General features: G+C 41.9%; 1 protein-coding gene and 1 long non-coding RNA gene across 2 annotated transcripts in view; both read right to left on the reverse strand.

Moving 5' to 3' along the window:
• LOC149972614 (uncharacterized) overlaps positions 1-15,046 on the reverse strand; it is a 337,364-nt gene that overhangs the window by 116,469 nt on the left and 205,849 nt on the right. The gene's annotated exons all lie outside the window — the stretch shown is intronic.
• Positions 1,244-13,825, reverse strand: LOC110502984 (p53 apoptosis effector related to PMP-22). Its single transcript, XM_021581346.3, has 3 exons — positions 13,310-13,825; positions 3,881-4,021; positions 1,244-2,727 (listed from the first exon to the last, which is right to left on the reverse strand). The coding sequence occupies exons 1-3, from the start codon at positions 13,512-13,514 to the stop codon at positions 2,516-2,518; spliced, it is 558 nt and encodes a 185-aa protein (XP_021437021.1). The 5' UTR covers positions 13,515-13,825; the 3' UTR covers positions 1,244-2,515.

Here is a 15,046-nt window from a genome sequence, read left to right on the forward strand (position 1 = left end):
TTTTTCAGAATTTGGACAAAAAGAGCACAATGCAGTTTGTGATAAGGCCTTAAAAATCAAGCCTACTTGATGGTATTAGCGCTCAATGTTGCCCCTAGTGACTGGTTTTGAATGCGTTTCCCGACATCCTCAGGACACGGATAGACATCTAATTTGAAAGTCAGTCTTGAGTGACCTACCTGTGCAAAATGTTTGATTGTGCTATTTTTGTTATTAACACACACACAGGGCCGGTCCTTGCCTTTTTTGGGCCCTGAGTGAGATTTGGTTGGGGGGGGGCGCACACCTTGCGGGCAAAACATTTTTGTTGCTCCCCTTTTGATGGTGGAGAGAATTGTTTTAAGTATATTAAAAAGTACATTTCATCCCATTTTGCCATGAGGTGGAGGGAAAGTATTTGAAGGTTTAAAGCAAGTTCTGGAATTCTACACATTTTGCCATGGGGTGGAGAGAACATTTAGCAGTTTTATAACAAATTCCATGCAATTCTACACAGTTTGTCATGAATTATGCCATGTTAATGATATCTGAGTGAGACTATAAAAATCAATGGGGGCCACATGGAGGTCAGGGCCCCTGGGCACGTGCCTTGCAAGTTTAGATACTAACCAAAAAATTGGTAGCTGACATGCTAATTAAGTGACTGTGACTGACATAAGAAAAAATCTGCTGATGTACAACCACATTTAGAAAATGTTACCTGTGTTGCAATTGTGTGTTCTATTGTAACTTAACAGTAAGACTACAACCAAGTTCCATCACCAACACATGCACACACATAGCCATGGAGACACACGCAAACACGGTCTGAAGATATAACTTGACGAAAAAAAAGACACTGCTGAAAGTTGTATATTCAAAAGGACTAAATAAACCCAAAAGATGATCACCAGAATATCGATATGACCTTTTCCATTTCAACTGAAATATGACTTGAGTTGAGTCCATAGAATGTCCCCTTCAATGTCAACCACACATTTTGCAATTATGAAAAATGAAGGCATGTCCGAGTATGACATGACACTACTAGTCTTCTATAGCAGACTCATCACCTGATGCTGTTGAAAGACATTGTCTTCTGCAAGCATTTATAAGTGCTGAATGAACTGTATCTAAAAGTCTGTGGTTGGGTGCTTCATGTTGGTTACCATTATCAGCACATGGAATGGACATTCAATCTGCAGTGCCGAATATCAGCGTTGTAGCGCGGTTGAAATTTATAGGCGATTGAATCCAGGCCAAATGTGTATTTCTCCTTTATTTGTTTTAGCTTTCACAACAATACAATCCAGCAATACCCATTTATAGGCAAATCAAGAACAATGTCCAGCAATACCCAATCAAGAACACGGTCCAGCAATACCCATTCATAGGCAAATCAAGAACAATGTCCAGCAATACCCAATCAAGAACACGGTCCAGCAATACCCATTCATAGGCAAATCAAGAACAATGTCCAGCAATACCCATTCATAGCCAATCAAGAGCATTGTCGTTGGAGTAAGAAAACTTAAATGTAAAAAAAGAAAAGAATCTTAAAACACAGCTGTGTGTTGCATAATAATGACTAGAAACAGAATTCTTAAACTAATCGAATAAAAGCAAATCAACACTTGCCTCTTTCCTTGCACCATACACAGTATACATTCATGTTTACATTTTCCCTACTGTACTTACAATTCAGTTTAGCCAGTAAATGACCTGAACCATTAAAATTAGGATTAAAGTGAACACATTTTTTGAAAAGCGACATCTTAAAACATCCAACAACCCTGCAGTCAAATACATTAGCTGTGTGTGTAGGGCATACGCCCTCTAACACAGCTGGTTAGAACACTTGACATTATCCATCAACTCTTGGATGGAGTCCTTACCGTTGATATTAAGTGCACTTCTGTGATTTTGCATTCAGCTAATTTAAGGATAAGGTTATGGCGGTTTATGCACATTTTTTATGTATAATCTGCAATATTGCTTCTGAGTCACTTCAACTACTCTACACAAACATCAAATGTGGAAAAACATTGAAGGTGATAGAAAAAAGGCCACTGGAATAGCCATACCTGGCAATCTCCCTTGGTAAAATGTGGACAACTCAAATCAATATGGGGATCAGTATAGGGTCGGAAATAGGGCACATCTATGGGATCCTTCCAACGGAGAGGGCATTCAGCGTTGTTAGAAATGACAAAAGTGACTTCCAATGATATGTCTAAGTGTCAGTGTCCTCTGTGGTGGCAGAGGTGCTTCTGTTCGCCTGGGGCTGCATCTCAATAGTCTAAAGTGGGCTTCCTTTCCTTCATCTGGCTGATATGAAAGAACCTGAGCAGGTGAAAGTAAATTCTTGGTAGGTGACTACTATATTGCTTTCACTGTCCTGTGTTGTTTTCCTCAGTGCAGATGAAGGGAAGGAAATGAAGAGAAGAAGGGAAAAAGAAGATAAAGGGAAGGAGATAAGGAGAAGGGAAGTCACTTCAGACTATTGAGATGTAGCCTGGGGGTGTCCGTGGTTCCTCTAAGCTGAGGTATAGATGTATTTGGTCTTGGCGAGGCCCGTGAGCTCATCCTCGTAGCGAGGCAGGCAGCAGAAGAGGATCCCACAGCCGATGCAGAGGATGGTGGCCCCCCAGCCGAAGCCGTAGGCCCAGGTGTAGTCGTAGCGGCCCTCGAAGATCAGGTCATTGAACCTGACTGGGTAGATGATGAGGGCGATGAACTGAATGACCACTGTGGTGAGAAACAGGCAGAACAGAGATTTGTCAGTGGTGGATCATTCAGGAACAGAGAGGGTCATCAGTGATGGATCATTCCAAACAGGGGAGGAGGCTGACTCTGTGGAACAGTGACACAAGTGGGAGAGTCTACCAAAACTAGCGTGAGGGCGTGTGAACTTAAATCTCTAGGGTTTAGATGTAACAACAAGTTAGAGCATGTGTCATTTAGATTAGAAGGTGGATAACTAGATTAGAAGGTGGATAATAAAGTGGATGTACTGTGAGGTAAAGTTGATATTTTACACATTCACTGTATGGATGGCGAATCACAAAGTGGGATCAAACAATGGATCACATAGCGATGATTACTACTGTTACTACTTTACATCCACATATACTGGTGATCCAGTCAGAACTAGTTCTAAATACTAATACTTATTTACTACACTCTAAACACTGGGAAAACATTCCCATGAGAGGACGGCGGTTTTATAGTCAGACACCTCTACGATTCCGCTATGTCTGAGACAGTTTCAGGGTAATTCTGAGTGACTGTGTAGTCTCTCTTTCCCCTAGGCATAGGCTGGGCTGTCAGGTTTCACACTAGGGTGGCAGCTGCAGAAGGGGGGGGCATAGGGAGGAGGGGGAGTGTTCCTATTATCTCACTATCAGTGCTGTGACTCAGCCAGATGCAGAACATTCTCTCAGCCCTTCCCTGAACCTCAGAGCAGAGTAGGGACACAAACAACTCCCACTCCCTCTCCTCATTGGCAACGGCTAAAATAAGAAGAATAGCTTTAAGACTCGCCAACTCCACAGTAGCTATGGTTGCCATGCTACTTGAGCCCCCTCGGAACGTGGAGGAGCATAGGAAGCACTAAAGTATGAGAGTAATTGTAGTTTGAGGTTTGGAGCAATACATTGAGGCAAGCCAAATTAACAAAGGAAAGCCAGTTGTTAATATTTCACTACGTCTTCAATAACTAACTTCTCCTCCATTAGCTCAGACACTTGAAGTACAAAAACATAAGGGAGCGGTTTCCCTGACACAGATGACGCCTAATATTGGACTAAAAAGCATTTAATGGAGATGGCTTTTTAGTCCAGGAGTAAAATTAATCCGGGAAACCACCCCAAAAAGAACAGAATGGTGTTGTGTTTCTTACCAGTGATGAAGAGCAGGACCCCAATGACAGGTAGAAGGCTGATGTTGAGGGTGCAGCAGAGAGCGATACAGGAGATAATGAAGGCTATGATAAGGATGATGAGGCCGATGATCATAAGAGCTGCCACAGCCTGGGCCCAAGCTGAAAAGACAACAAGCAATGTTTAGTACAGTGCCTTCTGAAAGTAGTCACACCCCTTTACTTATTTCACATACTGTTGTTTTACAGCCTGAATTTAAATTGGAGATTTTGTGTCACTGGCCTACACACAATACCCCATTTTGTCAAAGTGGAAGTAAACATGTGTCAGGAGTAAACATGTGCTTAACAAGTCACATAATAAGTTGTTTGGCAATAATAGTGTTTTTGAATGACTACCTCATCTCTGTACTACATACAGATAATTGTAAGGTCCCTCAGTCGAGCAAAGAATTTCAAACACAGATTCAACCACAAAGACATGGGAGATGGGTAAAAATGTAAAAAGCAGACATTGAATATCCCTTGGAGCATGGTGAAGTTATTACTTACATTTTGGATGGTGTATCAATACACCCAGTCACTACAAAGAACAAGGTTTCCTTCCTAACTCAGTTGCCGGAGAGGAAGGAAACCGCTCAGGGATTTTACCGTGAGGCCAATGGTGACTTTTAAACAAGTTCAATGGTTGTGATAAGAGAACTGATGGATCAACAACATTGTAGTTACTCCACAAAATAACCAAAATGACAGAGTGAAAAGAAGGAAGCCTGTACATAATACAAATATTCAAAAACATATATCCTGTTTGCAATAAGGCACTACAGTAAAACTGTAAAAAATATATTTTTTTAAAGAAGTGGCAAATACATTTACTTTATGTCCTGAATACAAAGTGTTATGTTTTGGGGCAAATCCAACAACACTTCACTGAGTACCACTTCATATTCTCAAGCATGGTGGTCGCTGCATCATGTTATGGGTATGCTTGTCATCTGCAAGGACCAGGGAGTGTTTTTAGGATAAAAAGAAATGGAATAGAGTTAAGCACAGGAAAAATCCTAGAGGAAAACCTGGTTCAGTCTGCCTTCCAACATACACTGTGTGACAAATTCACCTTTCAGCAGGACAATAACCTAAAACACAAAGCCAAATATTCACTGGAGTTGCTTACCAAGACGACGTTGAAAGTTCCCGAGTGGCCTAGATACAATTTTGACTTAAAAATCGTCCTGAAGATACATGGCAAGACTTTAAAAATGTCTGTCTGGCAAAGATCAACAACCAACTTGACAGAACTTGAAGAATATTAAAAAGAATGTGCAAATATTGAACAATCCAGGTGTGTAAAGTTCTTTTTTTTTAATGTTTTTATTTCACCTTTATTTAACCAGGTAGGCTAGTTGAGAACAAGTTCTCATTTACAATTACGACCTGGCAAAGATAATGCAAAGCAGTGCGACAAAAACAAAAGAGTTACACATGGGATGAACAAACGTACAGTCAATAACATAATAAAAAAAATCCATGTACAGTGTGTGCAAATGTAGTAAGATTAGGGAGGTAAGGCAATAAATATGCCATGGTGGTGAAATTATTACAATTTAGCATTAACACTGGAGTGAGATGTGCAGATGATGATGTGCAAGTAGAGATACTGGGGTGCAAAAGAGTTGGGTGGGCTATTTAGATTCAGATGGGCAGTGTACAGGTGCAGTGATCGGTAAGCTGCTCTGACAGCTGATGCTTAAAGTTAGCGAGGGAGATATGTCTCCAGCTTCAGTGATTTTTGCAATTCGTTACTGTCATTGGCAGCAGAGAACTGGAAGGCGGCCAAAGGAGGAGTTGGGTTTGGGGATGACCAGTGAAATATACCTCCTGGAGCGCATGCTACGGGTGGGTGTTGCTATGGTGACCAGTGAGCTGAGATAAGGCGGGGCTTTACCTAGCAAATACTTAGATGACCTGGAGCCAGTGGGTTTGGCAAAGAATAGGAAGAGAGGGCCAGCCAACGAGAGCATACAGGTTGCAGTGGTAGGTAGTATATAGGGATTTGGTGACAAAACAGATGGCACTATGATAGACTGCATTCAATTTGCTGAGTAGAGTGTTGGAGGCTATTTTGTAAATGACATCGCCGAAGTCAAGGATCGGTAGGATAGTCAGTTTTATGAGGGTATGTTTGGCAGCATGAGTGAAAGAGGCTGTTGCAAAACTGGAAGCTGAATCTAGATTTAATTTTGGATTTAATATGTTTAACATGAGTCTGGAAGGAGCGTTTACAGTCTAACCAGACACCTAGGTATTTGTAGTTGTCCACATATTCTAAGTCAGAACCGTCCAGGGTAGTGATGCTAGTCGGGCGGGTGGGCGGGGGCAGCGATTGGTTGAAAAGCATGCATTTGCATTCTTAGAGACTTACCCAGAAATCTTACACCAACAGGCGCTTGAACAGCTTCTATCCCCACGCAATAAGACTGATAAATAGCTAACAAAATAGCTACACGGACCGAGTTTACCTTGATTCTTTATTGACCTTTTATTTCAGTAGTTGATCGCTCTATGCACACTCACAGGGCACTACACATGCACAGACACTGTCACTACAACACACACAAACACTCACTCCATCACCATTTATACTGACTACATACCCGCACACCCGCTCACATTCTGTGAATTGATTGCCCCCCCATCTAGCTTCAGAGTGTTCTGTTAGGTGACCTAAACTGGAATATGCTTAACATCCCGGCAGTCCTACAATCTAAGCTAGATGCACTCAATCTCACACAAATCATCAAGGAACCCACCAGGTATAACCCTAAATCCGTAAACATGGGCACCCTAATTGACATTATCCTGACCAACTTGCCCTCCAAATACACCTCTGCTGTCTTCAATCAGCATCTCAGCCTCATCACCTGTATCCGCGGTCAAACGGCTGTCAAACGCTCCCTAAAACACTTCTGCGAGCAGGTCTTTCTAATCAACCTGGCCCGGGTATCCTGGAAGTATATTGACCTCATCCCGTCAGTTGAGGATGCCTGGTCATTCTTTAAAAGTAACTTCCTCACCATCTTAGACATGCATGCTCCGTTCAAAAAAAATGCAGAACTAAGAACAGATAGCCCTTGGTTCACTCCAGACCTGCCTGCCCTCGACCAGCACAAAAACATCCTGTGGCGGACTGCAATAGCATCGAACAGTCCCCGCGATATGCAACTGTTCAAGGAAGTCAGGAACCAATTCACGCAGTCAGTCAGGAAAGCAAAGGCCAGCTTTTTCAAGCAGAAATGTGCATCCTGTAGCTCTAACTCCAAAAAGTTCTGGGACAGTGAAGTCCATGGAGAACAAGAGCACCTCCTCCCAGCTGCCCACTGCACTGAGGCTAGGTAACACGATCACCACCGATAAATCCGTGATAATCGAAGACATCAACAAGCATTTCTCAACGGCTGGCCATGCCTTCCTCCTGGCTAATCCAACCTCGGCCAACAACTCTGCCCCCCCCCCCGCAGCTACTCGCTCAAGCCTCTCCAGCTTCTCCTTTACCCAAATCCAGATAGCATATGTTCTGAAAGAGCTGCAATACCTGGACTCATACAAATTAGCTGGGCTTGACAATCTGGACCCTCTATTTCTGAAACTGTCCGCCGCCATTGTCGCAACCCCTATTACCAGCCTGTTCAACCTCTCCTTCGTATCATCTGAGATCCCCAAGGATTGGAAAGCTGCCACGGTCATCCCCCTCTTCAAAAGGTGGAGACACCCTGGACCCAAACTGTTACAGTTCTGCCCTGCCTATCTAAGGTATTAGAAAGCCAAGTCAACAAACAGATCACTGACCATCTTGAATCCCACCGTACCTTTTCCGTAGTGCAATTAGGTTTCCGAGCCGGTCACGGGTGCACCTCAGCCACGCTCAAAGTACTAAATGATATCATAACCGCCATCGATAAAAGACAGTACTGTGCAGCCGTCTTCATCGACCTGGCCAAGGTTTTCGACTCTGAGAAAATGGTGATTGACATCGGCAGACTCAGTAGCCTCGATTTTTCTAATGACTGCCTCACCTGGTTCACCAACTACTTCTCTGATAGAGTTCAGTCTGTCAAATTGGAGGGCATGTTGTCCGGTCCTCTGGCAGTCTCTATGGGGGTGCCACAGGGTTCAATTCTTGGGCCGACTCTTTTCTCTGTATATATCAATGATGTTGCCCTTGCTGCGGGCGATTCCCTGATCCACCTCTACGCAGACGACATCATTCTGTATACTGCTGGCCCTTCCTTGGACACTGTGCTATCTAACCTCCAAACAAGCTTCAATGCCACACAACACTGCTTCCGCGGCCTCCAACTGCTCTTAAATGCTAGTTAAACCAAATGCATGCTTTTCAACCATTTGCTGTCTGCACCCGCACGCCCGACTAGCATCACCACCCTGGATGGTTCCGACCTAGAATATGTGGACATCTATAAGTACCTAGGTGTCTGGCTAGACTGCAAACTCTCCTTCCAGACTCATATCAAATATATCCAATCCAAAATCAAATCTTTCTATTTCGCAACAAAGCCTCCTTCACTCACGCCGCCAAACTTACCCTAGTAAAACTGACTATCCTACCGATCCTCGACTTCGGCGATGTCATCTACAAAATAGTTTCCAATACTCTACTCAGCAAACTGGATGCAGTTTATCACAGTGCCATCCGTTTTGTTACTAAAGCACCTTATACCACCCACCACTGCGATCTGTATGCTCTAGTCGGCTGGCCCTCGCTACATGTTCGTCGCCAGACCCACTGGCTCCAGGTCATCTACAAGTCTATGCTAGGTAAAGCTCCGCCTTATCTCAGTTCACTGGTCACGATGGCAACACCCACCCATAGCACACGGTCCAGCAGGTGTATCTCACTGATCATCCCTAAAGCAAACACCTCATTTGGCCGCCTTTCCTTCCAGTTCTCTGCTGCCTGCGACTGGAGCGAATTGCAAAAATCTCTGAAGTTGGAGACTTATCTCCCTCACCAACTTCAAACATCTGCTATCTGAGCAGCGAAACGATCGCTGCAGCTGTACATAGTCTATCGGTTTATAGCCCACCCAATTACCTCTCTCATCCCCATACTGTTTTCATTTTATTTATTTTTCTGCTCTTTTGCGCACCAGTATCTCTACCTGCACATGTCCATCTGATCATTTATCACTCCAGTGTTAATCTGCTAAATTGTAATGATTCACTCCTATGGCCTATTTATTGCCTACCTCCTCATGCCCTTTGCACACAATGTATATAGATTATTTTTTTCTACTATGTTATTGACTTGTTTATTGTTTACTCCATGTGTAACTCTGTGTTGTTGTCTGTTCACACTGCTTTGCTTTATCTTGGCCAGGTCGCAGTTGCAAATGAGAACTTGGTCTCAACTAGCCTACCTGGTTAAATAAAGGTGAAATAAAAAATTAAAAAAATAAAACATACAAACTGTGCTACTATTTATCCTGTATTCTGTTGCCTAGTCACCTTACCCCTCCCTATACATATAAATCCAGTATCCCTGCACATGTAAATATGGTATTGGAACTAACTTGTTAAATATTTACTGTATATAGTATGCTATTCTTACTTACTTAATTGTGTATTTCATATTTTTTATTATTATTTCTCGTTTTATTTTTTTCATCTAGTAGTACATTGTTATTGATTACTGGTTGGGTTTTGAGTTTGTAAGAAAGGCATTTCACTGTCCTTGTGCATGTAACATTGAAACTTTAACTTGAATAAATGTGATTCTAACATGTATCGACTCAGGGGTGTGAATATTTATGTCAATTAAATATTTCTGTATTTAATTTTAAAAAATAAACATTCAAGTTCCAAGTTTTATTAGAGTCGTATGTCATGTACATGAAACACATGGTTTACACCGTCTAACGAAATGGTTACTGGCAGGTTCATGCTGGACAAAGCAACAACAATAAGAAATGAGAAAATATAAGAACATGAACAAAAAGTAAATGTCAGTAGAATATAATAAACTATTTAGCATAAGTATAATAGAGGAAGGCCCAATTTAGTCAAATATTTACACCTGTATTAGGTAAGGAGGTTAGTACATTGTCATGCCGCAACACAAATATTGCAACGAAACCCGTGTATTAGAATACATTTATGAATGAATCCTGATAGGTTTGCTCCGCATTGCAATGAAGCCTTTGTTCTACAGTATCACAACTGCATCGTATTTCAACACATTACTGGTGGTAGGTTACTGACATCTGTTGTATGCTAATGCAGAGCTCACACCTTAAATTATTCACTCTCTGTCTACCATCAGGATTAAATGGCAGGCAGCCTACGCCTGAGCTTCAGGCACTGCTGTCATGCCTTCACTTGCCTCTAACAGACAACAGGATCCTAGTCTAACAAGTTTAACTTTGTGTGAACTAAACCATACAGAAGAGTATCATTCAAACATTAAAACAGATGTACAGAGAGGTGGCGTGAGAAAGGATAATGTCCCTTGTGTTCAGAAAATGTAGATATTCTCACGCTCAAAATGATGTGCTTCTCTGGATCTCAAGTCCATGGTCGAGAACAGTTTTCGTGTATTAGTAGCCGACTGTTACAGTTGTTTGACTGTTGCAAAGGATCTCTTTAAAATGTTAGTGCGAGTACTTCAATCTAATTCAAAAAGTGTGATGTGGACAGCTCACAGGGCCGAAGATAGCTCCCAAATACACCTGAGTCGAAATACTCTCCAGAAGGGGAACATCTGTCTTGTGTCTTTCCTAATCAAGTTCAAAATAAACAAACAATGGCAAACCAATGTTGTTCATTTGAAAAAGTATGGGTCTGAACTTAAATCAATTGAATCAGTTGAGTTGTCATCTACAGCAATTAAGTACAGATTCTATAATTGAGTTTGGCAGTGTTTTGTTCAGGTGCACGTTTGAGTGTTGTTGATGTCATTTATGCACTGTGCATTTTAAATGAGCAAGTTTGTTATGTGACTACAAGCTAAGAGGTATGCTTGCAGTTTTAGGTAGGCTCCATCACATTGATTTGGCAACAAAAACTTTACATAGCCTAATAATCACAAAAAGCTTAACCTCATTAAGCAATTCCTATTATTGCGTGATTAATAAATTAGTCTGATAATATTAAAACAATGTAGATACAATAGTAATTACTGTGTTATTACACAATATACAGAGAAAATGTAAAATGTTCACACGGGTTTGATTGTGAAGACAAACAACTCCCATATCATCCATGCAACATGACACCACTAATTCCAGAGAATCCCTCCATGCCATCTCCCCACCCAGGAAGGGACAGTAAGTGGCCCTTGGAATGCACAACATCCGGCTGAGGTTGATTAATCACAACAAAGTTAAGTTCCAGTGGTAATATGTCAATACTAGTTCATCTTGATGGCACCAGTCAGATAGCGACATTACAGCCAACTGCACTCACTCAAACATTGTTAACCTTGGACCAGCAGCACTGACTCCACATACACTGCATAATAAAAAGGAATATATCATTCTCCTTGATTTGTATTTGACTAGTTATGAACTAACTTTTTATGGTATGAAAATGAAGGGTACAATTATACCAATTTTATTTCTCCAATCCCACCTGCCTGCTTTGTTCACTACTGGGCTATACAATCCCACAGTTTAGGGTAAATGAATGGTTGCATTTATGTAAGTAACCCACTGACTGAGCAAGGACACTGTGGTAAGTAACCCACGGACTGAGCTAGGACACTGGGGTAAGTAGCCCACTGACTGAGCAAGGACACTGGGGTAAGTAGCCCACGGACTGAGCAAGGACACTGGGGTAAGTAGCCCACGGACTGAGCAAGGACACTGGGGTAAGTAGCCCACTGACTGAGCAAGGACACTGGGGTAAGTAGCCCACTGACTGATCAAGGACACTGGGGTAAGTAGCCCACTGACTGAGCAAGGACACTGGGGTAAGTAGCCCACTGACTGAGCAAGGACACTGGGGTAAGTAGCCCACTGACTGAGCAAGTACACTGGGGTAAGTAGCCCACTGACTGAGCAAGGACACTGGGGTAAGTAGCCCACTGACTGAGCAAGGACACTGGGATAAGTGTAACTGTCTTTTCCTCACCTTATAACATCAACAATGTTGTTTACTGAGACCTGAAACTATTCCTCCATTTGGACTGCTACCTGAATGACAACACAGCTGTCCTAACTGACTGACTGAAGCAGTACTTCCTGAGTTCTGAGTAATAGCATATGTTCCGAATGTACCAGACATGGATATTTTTCACCAGTGTCCAGTGAAGACCGAGGCATTTTCTCTATATTTTTTCTCACCACAGATTGTCTGGAAGTGGTTTGTAGCAGGACTTCTCCAGCTTGGTAGGGGCACTCATCACACTTCTAAAAATAGCCCTGAGAACATGACTGAGAAAGCCATCTTGATATGAATCCATCCTGCCTGTTAATACCAATATTCAAAAAGGTAATTCTTTATTCTATTTTGTTCTATCATATACTATTGTTAGGAATTGGAACCTTGGTTACATGTTGACGCAGCCTCTGACGTTTGATTTCTATTCTTACAATATATCTAATGCAGCCAACATTTTAATTTAGTATGAGAAAGGATCTGAGTGGATATGTGCTTGATCAGAAATATTTTCTGATTACCATGATGAGTTGAGATGTTATAGTAGCTGTAAAATGTGCAGGAAAACACCAACAAACAGGGGGTAAAGACAATGGGAAACAGGGAAAATCAAGTGTTGTTCGAAGTTTACTCTGACTGGCTGCCACTTTGCCATTGAAAAACTCCCAGGAGAGCATTCCTTTGCTTGTTGAAGGCTGACTTAAGTAAAAGGAATTGTGGACCAAAATAAAGAAATAGGTTGTTCAGGAAGTAGGCCCATGCACTTGACCAACAAACAATATACAACTAATGAAATGCCATCTGTGGAATTCCTTTTCTACTGTGTAGGCTGAATATGAGTCAATATGAATATGAATATGAGTGATCTTGATCAGAGAGTGGGTATAATTTGTGGAACGTTCCAACAGGAATCTGTTCCAAAAACTTCATAAATAACAAGGTTGCCAACAAACACATACAAAGTTGTGGGGGAGTGGGTTATTTAATTACGTTTTTCGGCAGCTTGTTAGCTTGGTGAACTGATCATGCTACTTTGTATGTGTTGTTTGTTGGCAAGCCTTGTACTTTGGAACAGATTCCCGTTGGAACGTTCCACAAATTACACCCACCCCAGATCAGCCTAACTGTGAGCAGTCTCCAAATCAAATTCTGAATACATACACACTATAGTACAGTAGGCTATATTGTCAAATAATGAATATGGTGTTATTTTCATTGTCACTGTGATTAGGGCTGTTAATTAAATCTTTATAGATTGTTTTACAATATGATACTCACAGAATTCCATGAGAGATTTGCAATCCCAGTTGTCATTCCGAAATCGGCATTGACTCCACATACTTGCGTAGTGGGACTTTGCGTCCTTGTCCTCAACCCATCCCGAAGTAGCAGCAATGGCAATAATGTCAAATATAATCGCAAAAAGCAAAAGAAGTGGTACGATCCACCTGCATCTTGGATACGCAATTCCACAGCGAAACATATTCGACAAACAGACCAGACAGTGCGGATAGAAGCGGTCAGGCGTCCAAATACCGTATGGGTTTGTGTAGGCTTCACCTTTTTTACCGATCAAATCTGAAAGCCCCACCCTAGTTTGCAACGTAATCCATGCACAGTAGCCTAAACCTGTTTAAATTACTTGGAATGGCATGCAGGCTCATTCTCGTCAGGCGTGGCGAAGGGGCGAGAGTCAACCCAACCAGCATCTCAAGCCCAACCCATTGACAGTGGCCGCAATTCAAACACTTAAAAGACACACCCTATCCCCTCAGCCCTTAAGTGGATACTTCTGATGACGTATCATTACGTCTGACGATTATAAACCGTTTTAAATTAACTATTTGTATTTTATTTACAATTATCAACAAACAAAAGAAATAGTCACGCAAACAAGCATACATACCAACTATTTACATTGCCAGGAATCCTAAAGAAACAAATCATATTCATTAATAATAGTTTTAATTGCCTTTTTGTTTTTCATTTTTGTTAAAGTGGTGCCATATTGTTTAAATTAATTTATAAAGGGAAACAAATAGGTTTTGAATTAGACCATTTGCATTTCTCAATTTGTAATGTACCTAATATTAATAGCAGTTGAATTAAATATACTACATCTTTGTCAATGTCAGAATTTCTGAAATAAATCATTATTTCAAAACTATCAATGTACAACCTGTCCCGTTTTCTTCGTAACAAAGTTCTCCATGTCAATCCCCCCAAAAATCAACTACACTGCTCAAAAAAATAAAGGGAACACTAAAATAACACATCCTAGATCTGAATGAATGAAATATTCTTATGAAATACTTTTTTCTTTACATAGTTGAATGTGCTGACAACAAAATCACATAACAATTATCAATGGAAATCTAATTTATCAACCCATGGAGGTCTGGATTTGGAGTCACACTCAAAATTAAAGTGGAAAACCACACTACAGGCTGATCCAACTTTGATGTATTGTCCTTAAAACAAGTCAAAATGAGGCTCAGTAGTGAGTGGCCTTCACGTGCCTGTATGACCTCCCTACAATGCCTGGGCATGCTCCTGATGAGGTGGCGGATGGTCTCCTGAGGGATCTCCTCCCAGACGTGGACTAAAGCATCAGCCAACTCCTGGACAGTCTGTGGTGCAACGTGGTGTTGGTGGATGGAGCGAGACATGATGTCCCAGATTCAGGTCTGGGGAACGGGCGGGCCAGTCCATAGCATCAATGCCTTCCTCTTTCAGGAACTGCTGACACACTCCAGCCACATGAGGTCTAGCATTGTCTTGCATTAGGAGGAACCCAGGGCCAACCACACCAGGATATGGTCTCACAAGGGATCTGAGGATCTCATCTCGGTACCTAATGACAGTCATGCTACCTCTGGCGAGCACACGGAGGGCTGTGCGGCCCCCCAAAGAAATGCCACCCCACACCATGACTGACCCACCGCCAAACCGGTCATGCTGGAGGATGTTGCAGGCAGCAGAACTTTCTCCACAGTGTCTCCAGACTCTGTCACG

This window comes from Oncorhynchus mykiss, chromosome 23 (genome assembly GCF_057628025.1).
Source record: "Oncorhynchus mykiss isolate SJ-2025 chromosome 23, ASM5762802v1, whole genome shotgun sequence".
NCBI lineage: Eukaryota > Metazoa > Chordata > Actinopteri > Salmoniformes > Salmonidae > Oncorhynchus > Oncorhynchus mykiss.

Bases quoted from the DNA above. Each gene is read 5' to 3' on its own strand.
- LOC110502984 (XM_021581346.3), bottom strand. From the start codon at position 13,514: ATGTTTCGCTGTGGAATTGCGTATCCAAGATGCAGGTGGATCGTACCA. The intron at 4,022-13,309 runs GTGAGTATCATA...TTGTCTTTTCAG, and splicing joins CAAATCTCTCATGGAATTCT to CTTGGGCCCAGGCTGTGGCA. The intron at 2,728-3,880 runs GTAAGAAACACA...TTCTCACCACAG, and splicing joins GGTCCTGCTCTTCATCACTG to TGGTCATTCAGTTCATCGCC.